A 24,262-nucleotide genomic window follows, 5' to 3' on the forward strand; every position below is an offset into this window, starting at 1 on the left:
TTCTCTCCCCCCTCGCGGGGAGGGGGGAGAGAACCCAGGAGGCTACGGGCACCTGCCCGTAGCCTCCTGGGCTACGGGCAGGTGACAGGGAGGTACGACGCGGAGATCAAGGACAAGGGACCCCTCGCGGCGCCGACACTGCCCCAGGACCATGCCCCGGTTCCGGGCATGGTCCATAGCTACCCGCTGGCACCAGTGGCCACTTTCCCCCCACGCGAAATTTCACGCAGGGGAGAGGCCGTGAGCCCACAGCTTCCTGGCAGCTCTGGACTCTGAAGAAATCCTGGCTTTTTTCCGAATCCTCCAGGATTTGGGGCCTCTCGCGGCGCTGACACTGCCCCAGGACCATGCCCCGGTTCCGGGCATGGTCCATAGCTACCCGCTGGCACCAGTGGCCACTTTCCCCCCACGCGAAATTTCACGCAGGGGAGAGGCCGTGAGCCCAGAGCTTCCTGGGAGCTCTGGACTCTGAAGAAATCCTGGCTTTTTTCCGAATCCTCCAGGATTTGGGGCCTCTCGCGGCGCCGACACTGCCCCAGGACCATGCCCCGGTTCCGGGCATGGTCCATAGCTACCCGCTGGCACCAGTGGCCACTTTCCCCCCACGCAAAATTTCACGCAGGGGAGAGGCCAGAGCCCCAGACCTCACGGGGCCTGCAAACCCAGTGCGATTTTCAATTTTTTTCCCGGGTTTTTCGGCCGCAGTTTGCCCGGGCAGCCACCCAGGGACCCGGGGGGCACCGACGCGTGCGCACCCCCGGCCCGGATCCAACGAGCCCTCCACCGGCGCCGGGCGACCCAGGGACAGGGAGGTACCCCCCGTTTTTGCCCGAAAAAGAGCAGATCGAGAAGCCGAAAAAGTTGAGATTATCGGCCGGGGGTCCGCCAGGGGGTCCCCGCGGACCTCTGGAGGCCATACAAACACTCAGCGCGATTTTTGATTTTTTTTTGAGAACCATGATTTTGGGGGTCTTCGCCGCCCCATCGCTACCCCAGGAAGGTGCCTCTTCCTGGGCATGGTCCCTACCTACCCTCAAGCAGGGGAGAGGCCTGGAGCCCAGAGCTTCTTGGGAGCTCTGGACTTAGAAATATTTTCAACTTTTTCCGAAAGCTCCAGGGTTTTTGGCCCTGTCAGGCATGGGGACGCCCCCGAATATGGTGGACCATGTCCGGCCATGGTCCCTGTATACCCTATGGCACAAGTGGCCACTTTCCCCCCCATGCGAAATTTGTCGCATGGGAGAGGGGGGGAGCCCTTGGGCTCCTGGGCTCTCCGGAGCGTTTTTCGGGTTTTTCGGCCGTTTTTCGGCCCCGGGCGACCCACGGCCTGTCACGACTGTGATTGGCCAATCACAGTCTATTCAGGACTGTGATTGGCTAGTGAAACATGACACATGTGCATAGATCTATAAATAGGACTATGCACTTAAAAAAAACACATTTATGTTTTTTTTTTTTTTTTTAAACACATTTATGGGTTTTTTTAAGTGAATCACACATTGTGGGTGGATTGGTTGACTCCATTCAGTATTGTGATTAGCTAGCAAGACACCGCCCACTTCACACTGGGTGTGATTTTTGGGCGGTTTCACCGCCCCTATATGTGAGGTTTGGATATTTGCACACCAAATCCTGCGCTGTGATTGGCCACCAGTGTACCCCCCTAACCCTGCACCGTGATTGGCCAATCACAGTCTATTCAGGACTGTGATTGGCTAGGGAAACATGACACATGTGCATAGCCCTATAAATAGGACTATGCACTTAAAAAAAACACGTTTTTTTTTAAGTGAATCTCCATTCAGTATTGTGATTAGCTAGCAAGACACCGCCCACTTCACACTGGGTGTGATTGTTTTTTGAGAACCAGGATTTTGGGCAGTCCGTGGCCCATCGCTGCCCCAGGAAGAGGCCTCTTCCTGGGCATGGTCCCTACCTACGAGATGGCACCAGTCGGCCCTTCTCCCTGGCTCTCCCCTTCACACAGGGCAAGGGCCAGGGAGCCCAGTGCCTCACGGCACAGTGCCGGGTGCACACTCGCCTGCTCTACCCGCCCCGGGAGCCACCGTCCCTGGGTAGGAGGTGGTCCATGGACCCCCGATGGGGACCAGGGACCGGGGACGGCGCCGCCTTGTGGACGCCGGCGGTATTGCGCCCCAAGACAACAGCCTTTTTCAGGCTTGTGGATCTGCTCTTTTTCCAGCCGTTTTGAGCCCAGATTCCGGCTGTCGGAGCTGCGAGGCTTCGGAACAGCGCCACGCACCCCAGGAACCCAACTGCTTTGAGTGAGTATCGCAAATCATCACTGTCGGGTGTATGTCCGACACTATGTCCGTTACTTTTTCAGGAAATGGGGAAAAGAACCAGTGTTCCAGCGAATCCATTGTAATTATTATTTAGTCACAAGCTCTTGTTAATACTTTTCATTCTTTAAATATTTAAATACCCACAGACAGACTCAATTTCACTTTCAACGTTTTTCCAAAACAGCAAAAATAGCCGATCTACAAGGTCACAACGGTGTGTTGTGTTGTGTTGTGACCTTGTGTTGTGACCTTGTAGATCGGTTATTATTAACAGTGCTAAATATTCACGGTCACAGTGGTGTTTTGTGTGTTAGTTTCAGCGTTAAAGGCTTCAGACGGGCCCAGATCATGTCCTTTGCCATTACTGAGATCAACAGAAACAGCAGCCTGCTGCCCAACGTGACTCTGGGATACAGCCTCTATGATAACTGCCTCATGCTTGGAATAGGGTTGAACGCAGCCTTATCATTGGTCAGTGGCAGAGAGAAGCAGTTTCTACCGGAGGACAGCTGTGTGGGGTCCCCTCCGGTGCTCGGCATTGTGGGTGATACTACCTCGACTAGTTCTGTTGCCATCTCTAGAATATTAGGTTTGTACAGATTGCCCCTGGTAAGTTACCTACTTGAACCCCCTTTTACTATCACCAGTTTTACATAATAACATTTTGGTTATATGATTATTTACAAATTTCTGTCATACAGAAACCTTGTATCTCCATATTTTTATTTTTTTTCATATATCAGTGCCATATTATATTTTATCCATTGCGATGCCACACGTTTTGAGCTTGTTTTTATGTTTGACAATTTTCACCTACAATGACATGCCCAAAATATGTATTGCAGATGGAAAAAGTGTGTCTGTGGGTTCTATAAATATCTAACAAAGTATTCATAAGAACTTGTGACTAGATTAACTACTGTACATTGGAACATTCTGGAACATACATTCTTTTTTCCATTTCCTGAAAAGTGACAGTTTTGGACATACAAAGTTTCCACCCGAAAGCGACAATGTGCTTAATTTCCTGTTATTTGATTATTTACACATGTAAAATATGATACTGTAGGAGAGGGAGAGGGAGAGGGAGGGAGAACTGGGTGATTATTACCCAGTCAGATGTATTGTTATTGCCTTTTCTTCTTTTTTTTCTGCTTGCTTCGCTCTGCTCACATGCTCTGCTTATAGAGAACATTTCTCAAAACATTATATGTTTTATATTACAGAACAATGTCTCATATTACAGAACAGATGTGTTGTGCCGTTGGCAGGTCAGTTATGGTGCTACCTGCACCTGTCTGAGTGAGAGGAACCAGTTCCCGTCCTTCTTTAGAACAGTGCCAAGCGATGCCTTCCAGGTGAACTGCTAAGCACTAAACATGTTGGTATCAATTTGTACAATGTTAGACACACTTAACAAAAATAACCCTCTAGTGTGTAATCCATATTGTATATCGCCTCTCATTTGTTTTGTGTATTACTGCTGGAGTAAAGGTGTCGGACGACAAAGTCAAAAGAGAATGATAAGACCTTTTCAGTGGTGGACAGTAACAAAGTTTAGTAGTACTGTATTTAAGTAAATGTTTTGAGTATCTGTACTGTACTTCAGTGTCTCAAAATACAAAAATGCATTATGAATTAGGGAGAACAGATTAAAGAAAGAGAGAACAGATCTGTAAATCTAGTATTTTCACGCTTCTTTGTTTTGGTAACATTTCAATACAGCAATGCATTGATATAAAAAAGAAAATGTACTTTAAATGTGTACTTTTGAATAGTATTTTTAAAAGCATATGCGTATCAATACTTAAGTATTTTTTAAGCAAACTAGTACTTTAACTCAAGTTGGACTATATTACAAAACTGGGGCTCCTTGAAATGAAAAAGTTTGAAGAACCCCTGTTTTATCCGATCAGGTGCGAGCCATGCTGCATCTTATGAGGCGTTTCGAGTGGACCTGGATAGGACTGCTTTTTACCGACGCAGACTCTGGCCTGGACTCTGCCCGGTCCTTCCAGGCTGACCTGGAACAGTCTGGGTTGGGTTGCTTGGCCTACGTGGAGGCTCTGCCCTGGGACCACAACGATGCCGAACTGGAGAGGGTCGTCACTGTGATGAAGGAATCCACGGCTCGCGTGGTGGTTGCGTTTGTACACGACCATTTCATGCATGATCTGTTGGAGGAGGTTGGTTGTTATGGTTATGTTGGTGTGAGTTATATGGACATGCATTAAATACGTTGCAGTTTAATTGTAATATATATTTTTTAATTGCAATGTAATTCTTTTTTAACTTGGGCCGTATTGTTAAATAATTTGGACCACGAACGAAGGGTGGGCGTGAAAATGATTTGAATTGTTCCATTTGTTTGCCTCTGGACATTTCGCGTCCAGAGAGAGGGGCAAGTCGGTAATTCAATTGTTTGTTTTGCCAAATACAGGCTTATAGTCATGTATCTTTCAGAAATAATCATTTCAGTGGTCTCCAGGGGTAAAATAAAACAAAAACAAAAACACCCTAATATTTGAAATTACCGGATTGCCCCTAGGCAAAACTTCCGGAGGCGACCAAATGGACCAATTCCAATAATTTCTTCACCCACCGTATGTGGCCCAAATGATTTAAAAACAGGGCCCCGGTTTTAATTTATTATTTTTTTAATCCCCTTTAACTGCTCAGCAATTGTGTATTTCTTTTACACTTTTTCTTAGTTTTTCTTTTGCTTTTGACCTCATGATTTCTCTGCACAATAAGCAAGCAAATTAATAACATCATCCACACATCTCACTGCTATAACTAGTTCTTATATTTTCATAATTATGTGATATTTCATTTGCCTTGATAGTTTATAGAAACGCTGAATAATACAGTAGCATTGCTCATTTGCCTTTATATACCATTATTTTTAAATGTATAAATGTACATATGCTTGTTTTTGTTTTTTCTTCTGTTTCTTGCTCTCCTTCTCTCTTTTTTGTCTATTTGTTTTATTCATGCTGCTACACCTTAATTTCCCTTCTGGGATTAATTAAGTCTCAAATCTCTAATATTTTGTTCAACCCAATCAACAGGTGATAAAGCAGAACGTGACGGGTCTGCAGTCGATGGCCGGTGATGGTTGGACCACAAATTACGAGATCCAGACTCCCGAATTTATGCCGTACCTGCAAGGCATCCTGGGTGTCGACATCCGTCGCGGGGAGATACCAGGTCTAAAGGACTTCTTGTTAAAAATAAACCCTGAAAATGACCCTGACAACAGCCCTGATAACACCATAGTAAGTCTATTGTTTAATGTGCTAATAAGCAGATCTACAAGCTCACAACGCGAAGGGTTGTGAGCTTGTAGATCTGCTATTCTCAGCAAAGATATTGGGTGTAAAAGTTCTAGCGTCCCTAGAACCCTTGGGCATCCCGGTATACAGGGTTTAAAGTCATACTGGTACATTTTTCAATTAATAATTTTTCCACTGGTAATATTTTCCACAATAATTATTCCACATAAATCTGTTTTTGACAACTTCTCTAAACACTGTTAAGCATTTTCTTTTATTCGCAAGTGTCGAGGGCTGTTACCCGCGCCCGGAAAATATCCTCAGGCGCTATGACTCTTCCGTGTAGACAAACACTATAATGACCAAAATAAAGAAATGTTACACAGTAGCCTATGCTGCGATTTCAAACTGACGCCTGTTTTTAAATATTCACAAGGTATTTCATCTACATATGCTTAAGTCTTCATCTTGTTTCTTCAGGTGAGGCAGTTTTGGGAGCACGTGTTTCAGTGTAAATTTGCACCCCTTCCGTCAGGGTGGGTGGATGCTGGTGGAGAGGTGTGTACTGGACAAGAGGACCTAGCAGCAGCAGCAACTACCCTGTTGGATATGTCTAATACACAGTATACTGTGTACAATAGGCTGTGTATGCTCTGGCCCATGCCCTCCATGCCATGTTGCAGTGTGTGCCAGGAAAAGGGCCTTTCATTGGGCACAGCTGTGCCAGTTTGCACACAATACAACCATGGCAGGTGTGATATTAATTCACAGTTTGTTTACCTGTTAGAATTATTATTAATAATATCACATTGTTGTTGTTTTTTAAAGGACGTAGTTTAAATGTGCCCTGATCCAGAAAAGTCTGTTTGTTTTGCTCATCATCATTTCTAGCTTGTGTATTACCTGGAAAAGATCAACTTCTCCACATCATTTGGCGACCAAGTATCATTTGATGAGAATGGTGATGCAATACCAATGTATAACATCATGAACTGGGTGTGGCTCCCTGACGGAAGCGCAAAGGTTCATAATGTAGGCGTGTTCAAGACGTCAGCCTCTGCAGGTGAAGAGCTCATCCTCGATGAAGACAGAATTTTCTGGAGCTTTGAATCCACAAAGGTCACTTCGGCATTCCAAAATAGCTAATGTTGAGCTCATAATGTGAATGTAATTTAGACTGAACTTGATCATTGTTACTTTCCTCTGTAGCCGCCTCGGTCAGTGTGCAGTGAGAGCTGTTCCCCCGGAACCCGTCTGGCCATAAGGAAAGGGGAGCCTATCTGCTGCTTTGATTGCATTCCTTGTTCTGCTGGAGAGATCAGCAATGAGACTGGTAGGTTTGCATTATGTATCAATGTACAGTAGGTTATCTTTTAGGATGATACTGTGCTGGTCTGTCCATTTAATACTGCCCTCTTTGTTAGACTCTACAGAGTGCACCAGTTGTCCAGAGGACTTCTGGTCCAGTCCCCAGCGTGACCACTGTGTCCCAAAGAGCATAGACTTCCTCTCCTACCATGAGGCCCTGGGCCATCTCCTTGACAACCATCTCATTGCTAGGCACACTTATCTGTGCCATCGTCTTGGGAATCTTCGTCTGTCATCGAAGCACACCCATGGTACGCGCCAACAACTCAGAACTCAGCTTCCTCCTCTTGTTGTCACTCAAACTGTGTTTCTTGTGCTCACTTTTGTTCATTGGCCGTCCCAGGCTCTGGACGTGTCAGCTGAGGCATGCAGCATTCGGGATCAGCTTTGTGCTGTGTGTCTCGTGTATCCTGGTAAAGACTATGGTGGTGTTGGCCGTGTTTAAGGCCTCCAAGCCTGGGGGTGCAGACATTATGAAGTGGTTCGGTTCTATGCAGCAGCGAGGCACAGTTATGGTCCTTACTTTTATCCAGGTGACAATCTGCACAGCCTGGCTTGTGTCTTCCTCACCAACTCCTCAAAAAAACACACAATACCACAGTGATAAGATCATCTACGAGTGTGCTGTGGGATCAACAGTTGGTTTTGCAGTACTGTTAGGTTATATTGGTTTACTGGCACTCCTCAGCTTCCTCCTTGCATTCATGGCAAGGAATCTTCCAGACAACTTCAATGAAGCAAAGTTAATCACTTTCAGCATGTTGATCTTCTGTGCCGTGTGGATAGCCTTCATCCCAGCCTATATCAGCTCTCCAGGCAAATATGCAGATGTAGTGGAAGTATTTGCTATTTTAGCGTCTAGTTTTGGCCTTTTGGCGGCACTGTTTGGACCAAAGTGTTACATAATCATTTTGAAACCTGAGAAAAACACTAAGAAGTCCATCATGGGTCGAGGTGCCACCAAGACGTAGAAGCATACATTCAATGACAATACATTTTCTGTGTGTGTGTGTGTGTGTGTGTGTGTGTGTGTGTGTGTGTGTGTGTGTGTGTGTGTGTGTGTTTTATATGGAAAGCTTGATTACTGATAAATGATAACCTTGTTACTAGTAGATTCAGTTTCCTACCAGATTAAACACAAAGTAGTAATCCAGTCAGAGATGCAAACATCTATTTAAAGAATGTTGGTGAAACGTTCATTACATTAGTTTGGTGATTTCAGACCTATACAAAGATAAAAAAAAACAGCACCACGGGTACCACAGGTACTGTATGTAACAAACTATCCTATATTAAAATTGCCTATTGGGTGAGTCAACTGTGGACAGCGCACATCACAAACGTAACATCTGGATTTACAAGGCGCACCATTGCTCTGATCTGCACTAAACTTGGCACAAACACTGTTCAGGGGATTGCCATGAGAATAGTCACACCAGGGGCCTCATGTGGCTCTCGGGAATCACAGGCACACCATTGCTCCATTCAGCATCCAAACTTGACACAAACACTTTTCAGGGGTCTGCCATTAAAATACTCACATATTTTGTGCCAAAAGTGAAGATTTGTCTAAAGAAATTCTTTATTCTTCAAAGATTTGAACTTTTTTCAAGATTTTTCCAAATCTTTCAAAAAAATTGCAGATCTGCAAGCTCACAGCTTCCCCGGACTCCACTTTGAGAACCACTGCTATATAGAACATGACGTATCCGACTGTCCTTCTTCTCCTTGGCTAACTGATTGTGGGAAGTACAGGGGCAGGGATTCCCTGGGGATTCCCCAGAGGTATTCCCCAAGTGGCCAGCAGCAGTAGCTCAGTTGTGCTCTTACTATTTACAATTTAGCAGACACTCAGAGTGACTTAAAGTAAGCAAGGTAAACACGTATCTGTACATCAAATGCATAGAGACAGTGTAGTGCCTCAGTAATCTAGGATCATAGGTTAACCCAGAACCTAGCATCAGTCTAAAAACATACTATCAAAAAACAAATAATCTGAACTATAAAAACTAGTAGGTCAACAAATGAACCTGGCATCTGTCTAAAATAAATAACATGCTAGCTAAATTACATTTTAACCTTTGCATAAGACTGCATGGTCGTCAAGGCTCTTCCAGGTAGGGTTAAAAAAAAAAAAAAAAAAAAAAAAGAACTGAAATTCAAATAAGGGACAACTGGCCATTATTTGAATTATTCCGTTATTTCGAGGGTTCCCAAACTTTTCAGTCTGCGACCCCCAAAATAATCATATTTGAACTAGGGACCCCCGTACCCTGACAAGCACTTGGAATTGTAGGCATTACAGTAGTAGTTTGACTCAGTTCAACACATAAATATTGTGAAAATAGTCAAACTACAAGCTCACAACACCTTGCATTGCGAGGCGTTTTCACTTATACTGTGTGTATGTTGGTTTGTAAACTGTTGCACATTAAGCTAATCATCTGGGGACCCCCCCCCCCCCCCTTGCCTTATTTCTAAGAAAAATAAGGGCCATCCAGGAAAAGTTAAAATCACACTGTATGGTACAGTTTTATTCATATTCATATACATATTCTGGGGGGAACATTAGCCAAAAATAGCAAGCTTGCAGATCTGCTTTTACAGAGACAACTGAGGTCCAGTATGAGGTCCAAGTCTAGACTAGAGGGTTAAAGTGGTTAACAACCAGAATTATCGTATTGAACTTGAGCAGTTTGAACTTGTAAGATGATGTGTCATTGATTGATTCCCCAAAATAACAAAGCGTGTCCCTTATGAGTTCAACACGTCTTTTAAATAAGGGACGATTCCTTATTTCAAGGGACGGCTGGCAACCCTATGTTCTTTACCATACTGATGTTATAAAATGTATTTGTGGCACATACAGATAAGTGTCTTTTTTTTCATAATCACTCACACGAATATCAATTGTAAGAGAGAATGATTTGCATGATGCTGTAATTAACCATTATGACCACATGATGGCAGTGTGTGTGTGTGTGTGTGTGTGTGTGTGTGTGTGTGTGTGTGTGTGTGTGTGTGTGTGTGTGTGTGTGTGTGTGTGTGTGTGTGTGTGTGTGTGTGTGTGTGCGTGCGTGTGCGTGTGCGTGTGCGTGTGTGTGTGCGTGCGTGCGTGCGTGCGTGCGTGCGTGCGTGCGTGCGTGCGTGCGTGTGTGTGCGTGCGTGCGTGTCAAAAAAGCTACATTGACTTAGTAAATTGGGCCTGAGTTGGTTCCTGTAGTAGGCCTAGCGGCTACTGCTTTTTTTTATATTTTTATATTGCACCAAAACAACCTCGTCTCTATGCAGCAGAAAACAAAACAGCGTGACTGTCAATTAAATAATAACTTTAAATAACCTCCTAAATCTGCGTCAAGTCTGATGAGTATAACATCTTAACTTCCGGTCAACGGAATTAAAAATAAAAATAAAGTAAAGACGGGCAATAACATCATTGTCAACTTCTGTCTCATCCAGTAGCCTATATTAGCCTATTTTATTTATTTTCTTTTTTTTGTGTCTGTCTGTCTGTCTGTCTGTCTGTTTTCTTGTTGTTGTTGTTGTATTGTTGTGTTACTTCGTCTCTGTGTCTGTTCGACCAACATTTCGCTACATTTGTCAGGCCAAGGACCCCCTAGCCGAGAGAGAGATGAAGCAGGGACCCCCTCTATAATGTATAAAATTGTGTTTCAGATTAAACTTATTTATTTTTTTACTTGGTCTGCTCTTTTTTCCCTCTACACCTATTACCTCTTTGCCAAACATAGCCGATCTACACTACAAGCTCACAACGCCTTGCAGCACGAGGCATTGTGGGCTTGTAGATCTGCTATTTTTGGCTAAAGTTCTCCTCAGAAAAGGGAGGCATCATGCAAGCTAGGGTTCAAGTGGTAAAAAGAGATATATCATATCACACAAAGGTTTGGTGGACCGGACCCCGACCCCGACCCCCTGTAGTAACTCTGAGGACACCCTAGGGGTCCCAGACCCCCTGTTGAAGACCCGTAAAAGTGACAAATAAACCCCTCTTGATTTTTTACTTTATTTTGAAATATGTTCACCGGAAACGAAACACTTGTGACTTGACGCACGGTCTGGACGCTGCTTTGACGGAGCAGTGTATCTCTGCTCTTGTCCGCTCACACTCTGACTGACTCCAGACCGTCTGCAGCTAGACGCGTTTCACTTCACTAACTAGAACACTTGTTTGTTTGTTTCTACACAAACGTGAAAGTGATGACAGTGGCGTGTAGTTAGTGTTTGTGTTACAAAGAGACTTGGAGAGGCACTCTCTGTACAAACAGACCCGCAGCAACACGCTCCATACAGAGGTAAGTGAAGAAGTCACTGTCTGACACTCGCTGTTGTTGGAAATAAGTATTTTATTATACTACTTCATGTGCTGTCATCGTTATGTTCTCTATATTAGCCTATAGTCTAACTATTTGACTTGTATGTATTTTCAATCCCAAACCAAAGCTCTCTGTGTGTGTGTGTGTGTGTGTGTGTGTGTGTGTGTGTGTGTGTGTGTGTGTGTGTGTGTGTGTGTGTGTGTGTGTGTGTGTGTGTGTGTGTGTGTGTGTGTGTGTGTGTGTGTGAGAGAATGAGATGCTTACAGAGTTATTTATGGTTTGTCATAAGAAGCTGCAGCCTATATAGAACATCTGTGTAGTAGTAGTAATTATTCATGTCAAATAATCCTAAAGTTCTCTTCCTAAAAGGTCTTTGATAATAATATATATATTTTTAAAGTGTAGCATTCTCATCAGACAACCTGTTTTAACCATAAAATAAATTGTTTGTAAATCATTACAATGAACACCCTGGTTCTCAAAGTCAGGTCTGGGGACCACCAGGGGTCCAACTGAACTCTTAAAGTGTACACATGGAACCAAATTGACCCATAAGAGTCCATTTGGTTCCATTTGTACACTCCCAGAGTTAATTAAACACTGAGGATTAAGGCTTTTGCAGTGTAGTTTGGGGTCCTGTCCCAGAGATAAAACTAAAAAAATGTTGTATCAAATGGGGGTCTGTGCACTAATGAACACCAAACTGGGGGTCCTTGACAGTAAAAAGGTTGAGATCACACTGCTCTAGTTAATAGGGGTGGGTTTCATCAAAGCTGTGAGCTTTGTCTGATGCCTTTTATGACTAGTATTATTATTGTTAGTAGTAGTAGTGGTAATATTTTGTATGTATCATGGCTCAATTGAGTTCCAACTCACTTGTGAACCAGGTTTCTAAGGGTTAATCTAATGTATACCTGGTCTTACAACCAATTATGAAAATGACAGATGTTTAAAGTGTCAATACACAACGCTGTTTCAGCCAAACGTAAGGGTTGGCGAGCAACACAGTCATGACCTTTTAAAGGGCAAGACCACTTTGGTAGAGGTTTGGGTTGTGTATTTACCTTGCCATGATGTAACTCCAAAGGTGGACAAGAAATCAAATATAATTGCTCCATTGATTAGAAATTGATAATTCTAAATTTGCTTCTCATTGACTTACATTTTATTTAAAAAAAAAAACAGTACTGGGTTTGGTAATGTTCTATATTGTCTGAATCAACTTTGTTTGCGTTTGTTTATGTGCTAAAAGAGTGACTTTGAGAGCTGTTTTACCATACAATGTAAGTCAATGAGGAGCATATTTTGAATTATCAATTTCTAATCAATGGAGCGATTATTTTTGATTTCTTGTCCACCTTTGGAGTTACATCATGGCAAGGTAAATACACAACCCAAACCTCTACCAAAGTGGTCTTTACCCTTTAAGCAGTAGCCTACAATGACACTCCTGTCAACCCACAGAAATGCTGCAGGGTATTTTTTTACCAAACTGAACTCACCCAGCCTGCTCTACTGGACGGCCCGGTGGATGACAGGGTGACATTGGACAACATGAAACTGATCCGTCTTCTAACTTTCAGACAGTGTTCTTTTTCTTGTAAGACATGCTAGGCCTGTTACAATGATCATACATAATCACCTGATCACACAATTATTTGCGTAATCCTCTGAATCGTTTCCATTCATCACCAGTATACATTTGACTGTTGTATAAATGTTGTTCCGGTCATGACCCATACACTGAACTTTGTGCTGTTGTAACGAAAAGAGAGCTGAGCCAGAAGGTAAAGCTCTCGATATACCAAGCAATCTTTGTTCCTGTGGACAAAATGTGTTTTCTCAGAGAGGAGGAGGGGGGGGGGGGGGGCTGGGGGCTGGCGTCTCCCTTTAGAGATAGGGTTGGCAGTTCAGTCACCCGGGAGAGACTCGGTGTAGAGCCACTGCTCCTTCACGTGGAATGGAGCCAGCTAAGGTGGTTCAGGCATCTGAAACGGATGCCTCCCAAGGTAGCTACATTTTATTTATATCGTTTTTATTAAGGAGTGGAGCGTACCATTGCAGCACATTGTAGGCGCTGAAGCGTGTGAAGTCCGACTCATTTGAAGTGTCGGGTTCAACATTGATGAACTCTGACCGCCGGGCGCCAACCAATAGGACATAAAGCGATGTGTGCTTACCCCAGCTTGTTTTCTTTCAATGAGCCAAGTCAAAAGAACCACACTCCGGAAAACCGGTACTCCTTGTGGAAATGCCTACAGCGGCGCAAGATAACATGGGAAATGGATGCGTCTGACGGATCGGCTTGCGTTTCAGATTTGTTGACAAGTGTGTGATTGTGCAAGCACTGACCAGTGATGAACCCATACATCTTAACTCACTCATTATTAGTTTGATTAGCTTCAGCTGTATTGTTGCTATGTTTTAATCTGCTGTAGTTCAGAAGCTGAACTGCAAAACAAACCACAATATCAGCCTAGAGTTTCATGCCCTCATTCACCCTGTAAACTTCATCAGAGCTGGTTTCTATCCACTCTTTCTTCTCAACATGTGAACCAGCTCTCTGTTGATTCACCAACGTGAGCACTCCATCCTGACACACTTAAATTGATTAGCAGTTAGTAGGTCACTTTTATTTACTGTCTGTTGCTCTCTCGCTCTCTGCCTTTTTTCACAATCTTCCCGTCATCTCTGAGTAACACATAAGTGGTTAGTAAACATTTTAAAGCAGTGATTCCCAACCTGTGGGCCATGAGGATACTGACCCCAAATTATTGGGAAAACACTAAGAATGTAATGATGATATAACATTAATATGAAAAGTAAAACATTATAATAATAAAAATAATGGTATATTTTCATGGCGTTTTCAATGGTGTTTTCATTGTGTTACTACTAATAAATAGGAACTTAAAGTAGGCTATACTACGTTAGTTCCATTGATCTGAGGCCAGAACTTTGAATGATCATTAGAATAAACTTGCTCTCACCTCTTAACACGGCATTAAGTGGTCGGATGGGTGGGTCGCAAACGCTTTCCATGTGGGCCCTGATCCACAAAAGGTTGGGTAACGCTGTTTTAAAGTATCTTCCCATAAGATTCTGTATTTCTCCTTCCTCTGCTGCTCACTGGATTGTTTGGACTGCAGTATTCATTCAATTTACATTCACACACACTTACACAGAAGCCAGACAGATAACTGTTTAGCTAGAAGGTACAGCAATTGATGTGGATTAATTGCTGTGGAAACCTTGTATGTCCACAAAACCGTAAATGTTCAGGAAATGAAAAAAGACGTAGTTAATATTTAGTCACAAACTTCTCATTGGTTAAATACTGTATTTACAAAAGTCACTGACACACTTAACCTCTTTCAATCTGGCTTCACTATTTTGGGCAAGTCATTATAGGTCAAAATGTTCACCTATAATGATCTATCCTTATATAGCCCAAATGTCTGACTGTACCTTGTGCTGTTTACATTTCTGTCTTATGAAGTATTCAATCAATCTACAAGCTCATGGTGCGACAGGTTGTGAGCTTGTAGATCGGCTATTTTTGCTGCTTTAGCATGACACTGTCATACGATGAAGTATAAGCCACTTCTCCCCCCCCTTCCGATAGATTTCACACTCTAGTCTGCACTGCAGTCTGCATGTTTTTAAGCCTTTTTTGTCTTGTCATCATCATGTGCCTAGATAAACGCTGTAAAGGTATAGTACACATATTTGAAGGCATTAAAACACTTTTTTTGCTTTGCACTGTGGTCTCCCATCTGTTTAGCTTTGGATCTTTGCCTTCTTGGTAGGGCTGTGCAATTAATCCAGACATTTAGAACCAATAACCGACTTAATCTTGCTCCTGTAGTTGAATCGAATAACTGAGAAGCAGTTTTTATTTCATTTGTTTTTTATTGTATAGAAATCTGCACAAAGAAATTCTAATGGAGTTCATAATCGACTAAGTGGATTAGTCTGATTAACCACTTAACCCTGTGTTACACTCCGTTGTTCAATGATAGTGTTAAAAAATAGCCGACCTACAAGCTCACGACGTGTCGCATCGCGATGCAGTGTAGATCGGCTATTTTCACTATTTTTCTTTCAAAAAGAATCGTTCATTAATCAATATCATAGATTTGAAATAAGTTTGAAATAATTGATTTAAAGCCAAATCATCAGCCCGACTTCGTGGAAACACTAGAACACTCACCTTTTTGTGTTATATAGTGAAGTAGAAAGGGCATTCATTTATTAAATTAATAAAAAGATAGAGAGACAAGGTTTCTGCCCGACAGTAACGATACACAGTCATTAATATTATTCCATTCAGCTGATGCCCTAACCCAAAGGGGACACTATTGATGGTCATCTTGACAGGAAACCTGGTTGTTGATGGATACATTAGTTCTGTGTTTGTTATGTCAATGACCCCCAAATTGATATGCATTTGGCCGCAGACCCACATCTGAAATGATTTTGTGCCACGGACCATAAGAGAAGAGTTGTCTACATGAAAGATTATTTTTTAATAGCTGAAAAATAAAATAGGGCTCAAGTGTTTAAAGTGTTCCTCATTTTGCTGGGGACCCCGAAGGATCATTGAGGGGGTTCAGAGGGTCCCCACTCTGACAACCAGTGCATTAGATTGTTGTAAGAAATGAAACTGGGTTCTATTAGTTGGTGGACAAAAATAGTCTCTGTGAGTGACATGTGAATAAATCCCCCTCTCTTCCAAGACAGTACAGTCCCTTTTTGTCTAGTTGTTTAGCTGTAGTGCACAGGCAATTTAATGTGCTTTAAATAAGAATTAAGCAAATTAAACGCATTTAATTAAGTAAAAAGGAAGAAACAAAAGTTTAACTTCTTAGGAAATACCTATTCAGGACACGGAGTTGAAATGTAATAAGATAAAAAAAACTATAAAAGAACATTTGAATTCAATAGAGTAGAAACAAAAGAAGAATAGAAATAAAACAGAAAAATAAGAGTTAAGAATTACAGTGCTGAAGAATCATTACACATTCTCAATAAAAGGCAGCAGCAAACAGAAAGGTTTTCAGAGTTGCGGCAGACGTGCAGTGTTAGTTCTAATCTCATAGGGCTCAACAACATATCTAATCTCATAAAAAGTAGAGGACGGATCCGGGTTCTCACGAATATCAGGAGGAAAAAGAATGAAAACAAACAAACACAGTGTGTTTGTCAGTTTTCATTCTGCTGATGAAGACCGGTTTCGTTCGAAACATGTTGGTTTAACCATGTTTGAATAAAGGCTTTTTAATTATACTTTTTTCCTTCCTGTTATACGCGAGTACCTGGATCCTTCCTCTAATTTTTAAATGTTTTATTTATTTTTTAATGTTGTATTAAATCACCATAAATCATTGTAACTATCACTTGGATCTCTGCTCACTGAGTGAAAACTTTCTTGTTTTTTATCAGTTTTTATGTCTAATCTCATGTGTTCATCTCAGAGGGGCTCCACATGTCATTTTGAATGTGAAACTCCTTCTTTCTTTTGTTTTCTCTCTTTCACCAGCTCTTAAAAACATCCAGCCTTTCATTTTGACCCTGAACCTCCGGCACACCTTTCCTGTTCCATCTCTTTTCCTCTTTCCCCAGCCTTCCTCTCCTTATCTCTAGTTCAGTGATTCTCAACCTGTGGGCCGTGAGGACATTGCAAGTGGGCCCCCAAATAATTGGCAAAACACTACGTTTTTCGAATTCATATTAAAATATGAATGTAGGAAAAAAAAATCATGGTATTTTTTTCTTCACAACCTTGAAAATGTTGTTTTCATTGTGATACCGATTTTAGTTCCATTGATCCAAACCAGAACCCAATCGATAGATTGATCATTAAAATAAACATGCTCTGAAAATGATGGGCAGTTTTAGTCAGAACCACCCTGTGGCTAGATGAGTGGGCCGGCTCACAAACACTTTTGAGATTTTTAAGTGGGCCCTGATCCCGGAAAAAAAGCTGTGAACGGCTGCCTTAAATACAAAATTCCAGCCTTTAATGTTGTCCTTGAAGCTCCAGCATTCTTTCCTGTTCCATCTCTTTCCTCTCCCCCAGCCCTCCTTATCTCTGCTTTACTCACATCTGGTGTATTGCTCACTGAAGACCTTCCATATCCAGAGCTGGGTTCAGTTACTCAGTTACATTTACTTAACCCATTAAGACCTGAGGCCGACAGATGCCTTCGTTCTGAATCAGTGGTTCTCAAACGTTTCGTACCGAATTGATACATATTTGGCCGGGGACCCCCATCTGAAAACATTTTGTGCCAGGGACCCCCAAAAGAGAAGATTTTTTACAAATCTGCTATTTTTGAGAACCACTGTTCTAAATCTTAAGAGTTTTCAGAAACAATTATATTGCTACATATATATAGCTTAGAGAATAAAATAAAATGACCCGCACACGTCTGCACTTGCACAATAGGAACACTTTCATTTAAGCAACGTTTCGGTCACATAGACCTTCTTCAGTCAACTCCTTCATTCCAAGTGCTTATCAGGGTGGGGGGTCCCCAGTTCAAATGATTATTTTGGGTGGTCACAGGCCTGAAAAGTTTGGGAACCCTTGCCTTGTTCTAGGTGGAAGTCGAGCAGTGGGTGGGTTGTTTGTCTGTATGGATTGGTAGAGAGGAGAGTCTTTGACCTTTTGAAGCATCCTTTGAGTAAATGCTACTTGCCGGATACTGTATGTGGATATATGTCCTGTTACTGTACAGGACATATCTTACAGGCTCTGCCTGTACAGGATCTCTGTCTTCTACTGTAGCGCGCGGCTCACACACTAAACACCTTCCTCTGTGTTTCCCCGTCTCTCTCCAGCCTGTCAAGATGAACAGTGACGTCACCACTAGCAGCCACCGGCCAATGAAGCGCCTCACTACCATGTTTGCTTCATTACAGGACAAGTTCTCCAGAGAGCGTGAGTCATCATGTCAACATGACACCAGGGCTGTCCCTGTTACAAATTTAAGTTGACCATTAATTGTCACGCAAATAATTGCGATTAACGATATAATTGTGTTTTTGGCATTGAACATTGGCACCTATGAATACAATTAAAATTTCTGTTTGGTTTTTAGGCTTCATAATCACAAATTGCACAAGGCAGCTATTACAAATAACTTAAATATACAAAGAAATAACTTACACATTTAATAATTTTATACTTTGTAGATCAGCAGAAATAGCTGATCTACAAGCGTACAAAACGTCACAAAGTGACACGTCTACAAGCTCTCAATGAGAGCTTGTAGATCTGCTATTTCTGCTATTATTGGAAAATGTTTGAAAATGTATGAAAAATTTTCAACATGGATTATGCAAAATAATTGTGATTATCTCAAATAATTGCGATTAGGTGATTATGTAATAATTGTGACAGGCCAGACACTGTTTTATCATCATTAGGCTATACAGTATGACTTCAAATCAATATATCATGATATATATATATATATATATGTTTTGATAACACTATCTATAAGGTAACAATGCGATGCATTATGAGCTGTGGTATAGTCAAAACACGGTAAACAAGGTAAACAAAGCAACCTACAGGCATATACTGTACATGCCTGTCAAGGACCCCCCAGTTTGGTATGAATTAAACCACGGACCCCCATAACTCTGAGAGTGTACAAATGGACCCAAATGGACCTTCTGTAACGGGTCCATTTGGTTCCATTTGTACACTCTCAGAGTTACAGATCTGTAAGGATCCATTTGCTTCCCAACTATCATCCTTTAGCATCATCAATAATGTAGCTTGCAACCCCCTAGAACGCCCTCAAGGACCCCTGTGGGTCCCCGGACCCCACGTTGAGAGCCACTGCTGTGTTGTATTGTGGAGCTGTGAAATTCCAAACTTGGACATCAAATTCCCTTATTACCTTACTGTACGTCGTTTTGCAAACGTAATGAACAGAGATGTGTTGACTGAGACAAGGTTTCAAATGCAGTCCTACAATCAATAGGTCAGAAGTTGAGGGACAGCGAGTGCATTTTCCGGCAGCGGCTGCTGCCGCGGCATCTCCGCGGAGCTGCCGGCGGCGCCAGCTTTGGGAGTGTGCTGCGTTTGTGTAACGCAGTCCCCACCAATATTATTTACGATTCTGTGCCTATCGGTACATAACTCGGACGGCGCTTAGTCGAATAGCAGACCATCGGCCGGTCGTCGCGGGCACTCGCGCCTGGAGGCGCTCGGGCGCGACTCCTTGGCCTCAAGGTCTGCTGATTCGGCGCGCCTCCGTCATGGTCCAAAACTATACTTTATCGGCGGAAAAAAGAAGTTGACTGCCGCTCCTCCACCGGCAGTTCCGCTGCTGCCGCTCCTCCACCGGCAGTTTCCGCGGCAGTTCCGCTGCTCCGCCGGCAGCTGCCGCTCCACCGCCGGCAGTCACTGCCGGGAGCTGCCGCTCCTCCACCGGCAGTTCCGCGGAAGTTCCGCGGCTGTTGCCGCTGCCGGAGAATGCACTCGCTCTATCTGCAGAAGTTGCTGTATGTACGACTACGGATGTGTTCATCAATAATTGACCTACTTGACCACCAAATCGCACCATTTGTCAGATATTGAGTTACAGATGTAATATGTGAGTTTTTATGATGATGGAGTATATTGAGTTATTTAGACAGAGTGACATTAGTACATACATACATATATACATACATACATACATACATACATACACACACATACATACATACATACATACATACATACAGTACCTACACACAGTCAAAGCATCATAAGAATTAGTGTAGGATCTTTCCGGCAGTGTAATGCTTAAAGTTGAATCCACACTGGTTGTGTAATGTACACCTCAGTTTGTTTTCCTAAAATCTTTTGTGAGATGACTGATTGTAGAGAACGATAGAGCGCATAACTCCTGTGTTAGCTGATTGGCTGTATTGTAGGATAACCAGACATTCCAGGTTCAAGCCGACAAATAAAACACTAAAATGTGCCCGCTTTCAACATTCACTACCCCATATCGTCCCGGTTTTCACCACAATTACAATCCTGTTGGACTTGAGCCTTATGTCTTGATGAGACTTGATTCTCTCTCCAAACCTAAATGATTAAAAACTTGTTACAGTTTAATAGCAAATCAACTCTTCATTCCTGCTGTAATGGGTGCCTGAGCCGAACTATGCATAGCAGAACTAATGTCCTGTGCTTGCGTCTTTCAGATCCCCTTCCCTTCCTGACTTCCTTTAAGTGAGCCCTCTAGTATTAGTATTCTAATGTTATTAGTATTATAATCTTTATTTAAAGTCATCCAGTGTTCATCAGGCATCTGTGAATTGAAGACAATGAGCTTGATGTTTTATCTTGGACATTCACTATTAACCCATTCAAACGGGGAACGCATCTGTGTAACCACTGTATCCATATTTTATACTTTGGCTGTTCAAAAATAGCAGATATACAAGCTCATAGCGCAGCACCGAGTGCCGCGCTATGAGCTTGTAGATCTGCTATTTAAAAGAAATCTTGAACATTTGTGCAAATATTTGAATAGATATATATTTTAAAGGGAACATCTTTTACTTAAATCTTTGCTTCTGGGGGTCCCTTGAACAAAATATTTTTAGATGGGGGTGGGCGGCCAAATACATGTCATTTTGGGGGTCCTTGACATGAAAAAGTTTGAGAACCACTGATATAGAAACATAGGCTTTTTAGAAAACTGTTAGGATTTAGAGGACATTTTGTAGAATCGGCCTCAGGGTTAAGTAGCCTTGGGAACCAAACCATGTCAGGAGCCTGTCTCCTGTTTACATGATGTACAAGTACACCCCCCCGCCTGGACATGACACTATTATGTCGCTGGGACTTACCTTCAATCCAACCGCCGATGTTGAGCAGGGCCGCATTAACCGTGGAACTTAGTGGAACTTGTGTTCCACGGCCCGCAGCCTGCAGGGCCCTGTGAGAATGATAAAGACAGTTTAGACACTGTAGTTATAGCAGAAACAGACTGTTGGAAAGGCTGTGCTGTGCCCTGTGTCTGTGCAGTGTGACTGTCAGCGCCGCTCGTGCTGGCGGTGGCACATGCACCGAACGCACGTGCGGTGAGCGTTCATTCGCTGGGCGCGCGAACGCACCCGATATTGTCCGATTAATGTTGAGGGGGGCCTTTGATTTTGTGTTGTTCCACGGCCCTGAGGGGTCTTAATGCGGCCCTGATGCTGAGTGCCAAGCATGGAGGCATTGGGTACCATTTTCAGTCTTTGTTATTACTCGGTCAGGGATTGAACTGGGGTGGACACTCTAACCACGAGGCCACTGAGCTGGTGGACCTTCACAAGCCACATAACAATGACAGCTTTGTGACGCCGACAGTGGCCCCTGTGGCCACAATACCCATCAGAGACAAACTGTCCTTCTACAAAAACTGCAAACTTCCTTGTCCTCTTTACCTGACTTCTACTACTACTGTCTAGACCAGTGGTTCCCAAACGTTTTAGCTCGAGACCCAAAAGAGAAATTTGATGTCTCCCCGGGACTCAAACTCGTGAAAATAGCAGATTGTGACGCGTTGTAAGCTTGTAGATCTGCGATTTTCAGTTTATAGAAATAGTTTTTGACAGATTATTTTACTCTTTCTTGAATTTATAAAAATGTTTTGAATAATAATACAAATATATTTTTGATTTGCTCACGACTCATGACCCAACAAATGGGTCTTAACCCCACTGTTTGGTCTAGACTACTGTCTTCACCACAGACAGTTTCAAGTCCTGGTTGCATAGAGGAAGTGTCAGGCTGGTACAGTGTTCAGCATACAGTACATATTTTAAATAATATGCATTGCAGAATTTTTTATATGTCTGATTCTGCAAAATAGGGGAAGTTCTCTATAAGCATCTAGGCTTCTAAACTTCTCTTGCACAATATGGCTATATGTATTTTTTTCTTTCTGTGCTAAAAAAAAATTAAACTGAAGTGCAATTATCGAGATATATGGCACTTTCCCTCATGTCATTTCACCCTTGCTTGTGACCTTGACCATTTCAATCCAGTGAACAAGGTGTCATATGTCATTTACTGAGGTGTTTTACAGGAAGTAAATATGCATACATGTATAATTTATTTATATTGGACCCGTCCTACCCTCTACTATGCAGGTTTTTGAAAAATGTTTGAGTATAAAATAGGGATTAAGTGGTTAAAAACTTTAAAGCTGCGGTTCTCTCCTTTTCTGGATCAGGGCCCATTTGAAAATCTTAAAAGTGTTTGCGGCCCACCCATCTGACCACTTAAGTTACAGTAAGTGGTCAGATGGGTGTCTTTAGAGTATCTTTATGTCAGACTCAAGGTCCATATCACATACAAAATGACAGAATACACAACAATAAAAAAGTAAAACAAATGAAAAACATAAAATCAGTCCAACTACAGCTAGCCACACATACATGCTCTTAGTCTGTAGAGGCTGTTGCGCCAATGTCTCCAAATCATGGAAGAAAGCAGAGTAGAACTCTACACAGGGTTAATTAAAATCGTAATAGCATGATTGTCAGACTCTTCTAGACGACACATGAATTTGTACATTACATTTCTTAAAAGCGCTCGACAGGTATGCGACACAGGAAATACAGCCTTTTTATCCTCTTTACTTCGCACAATCATGATGCTACTCTTCTTGGCGTTATACTTAATATTAAAATCAATGCCATACTGGGAACAAATCCTCAGAAGCTGTTGTAAGTCTAACATAAGGTGGTTGACAACAGTATCACCGATGGCACAGTTCAGTTTCCTAGACAGATCATCCATGTACACATTAAACAAAAAAGGAGATAAAATCCCACCTTGCCTGACCTCATTACCAACAGCATGTTATGATCAATCAATTGATTGTGTTCCGACTTGGATCAATGGAACTAACCTAGTAACTTTAAGTTGTTAGTTAGCAGTATTACAATGAAAACTACAGGTTTTAAAGAAAAAATATCATGATTTTTGTTGTTGTTGTTTAACATATATATTCTTTTACATTAATGTTATATTATTATTAAAATCATAGTGTTTTGCTCACTTGCAAAACCCTTGTGACCCACAGGTTGAGAATCACTGCTTTAAAGTACAGCGACCCATTTATTTGAATTGATATGATATTTGTGTCTCTGAATTAGGAGATGAGCGAGAGCCAGCCCCTGCCCCAGTGACACCCTCAGCACAGGACCAAACGCACCCCGCTGACCAGTTCTTCTTCGAGTACCTGGTCGTGGTCAGTCTGCACTGCAGCAAGCAGGACGGCTCCTACAAACCAGTCATTATATACCAGTTCCCAAAGGTTAGTGGATTGGTTAACCTCAAGAACCCTAGCATACCTATCCTGGGACAAACGTTTGGCAGAAATAGCCGATCTCCAAGCTCACAGCACGTCACAACATGTCATTGTGGTTTCTCTCTAAGGGACTGGTTCTCAAACTTTTTCATTTGAAGGACCCCCCAGTTTGACATGCATTAGGCCACAGACCCCCATTTGATCCTGATTTACACCGTAAAATCCTCAGTGTTAATGGACCCATAAGGGTCCATTTGGTTGCTATTGCTAACTATCAATCATTTAGCTGGGGACCCCTTGGAACCCCCTCAAGGACCCCTTGGGGTCCCCGGACCCCACTTTGAGAACCTCTGCTCTAAGGAACATCACAATGTCTCTCTAAGGGACATCACGATTGGTTAGAAAAATGACAGTGCATTTGGGGTGCATTCACACCTAACCTGTTTCAGTTTGATGAATCTGAACGCTTTGGTTTGTTTGAACAAATCAGAGTGATGCCCTTTGAATTCAGGTGTGGTTAGTTTGTGTTGACACAGCCGTAGCGTCTGTGAGCCAAAATGAATAGAGGGCAGACATGCAGCTATGATGCCTCTTCAGCATATGGGCCAAAGACCAAGACCAGGGGCCAGTTGCACCACCTCACACTAAGTTCAAAC

General features: G+C 42.6%; 1 protein-coding gene and 1 pseudogene across 2 annotated transcripts in view; both read left to right on the forward strand.

Annotated features, from left to right (window-relative positions):
* LOC308081952 (extracellular calcium-sensing receptor-like) overlaps nt 1-7,920 on the forward strand; it is a 13,737-nt pseudogene extending 5,817 nt beyond the window's left edge. Inside the window, exons 3-10 of the transcript in view lie at nt 2,621-2,915; nt 3,578-3,664; nt 4,223-4,492; nt 5,378-5,584; nt 6,223-6,333; nt 6,473-6,700; nt 6,791-6,914; nt 7,006-7,920. The product of the transcript in view is annotated as an extracellular calcium-sensing receptor-like (transcript). The remainder of the gene's footprint in view (nt 1-2,620; nt 2,916-3,577; nt 3,665-4,222; nt 4,493-5,377; nt 5,585-6,222; nt 6,334-6,472; nt 6,701-6,790; nt 6,915-7,005) is intronic.
* A 3,149-nt stretch (nt 7,921-11,069) lies between these two features.
* Nucleotides 11,070-24,262, forward strand: part of LOC308079198 (DENN domain-containing protein 2D-like) — a 28,940-nt gene continuing 15,747 nt past the window's right edge. Inside the window, exons 1-3 of the mRNA XM_080420576.1 lie at nt 11,070-11,262; nt 18,130-18,229; nt 23,452-23,612. Coding sequence (XP_080276702.1) covers nt 18,139-18,229; nt 23,452-23,612 — 252 coding nt within the window. The 5' untranslated portion in view covers nt 11,070-11,262; nt 18,130-18,138. The remainder of the gene's footprint in view (nt 11,263-18,129; nt 18,230-23,451; nt 23,613-24,262) is intronic.

This window comes from Gymnoscopelus braueri (assembly GCF_963280865.1).
Source record: "Gymnoscopelus braueri genome assembly, chromosome: 3".
NCBI classification, from domain to species: Eukaryota; Metazoa; Chordata; class Actinopteri; order Myctophiformes; family Myctophidae; genus Gymnoscopelus; species Gymnoscopelus braueri.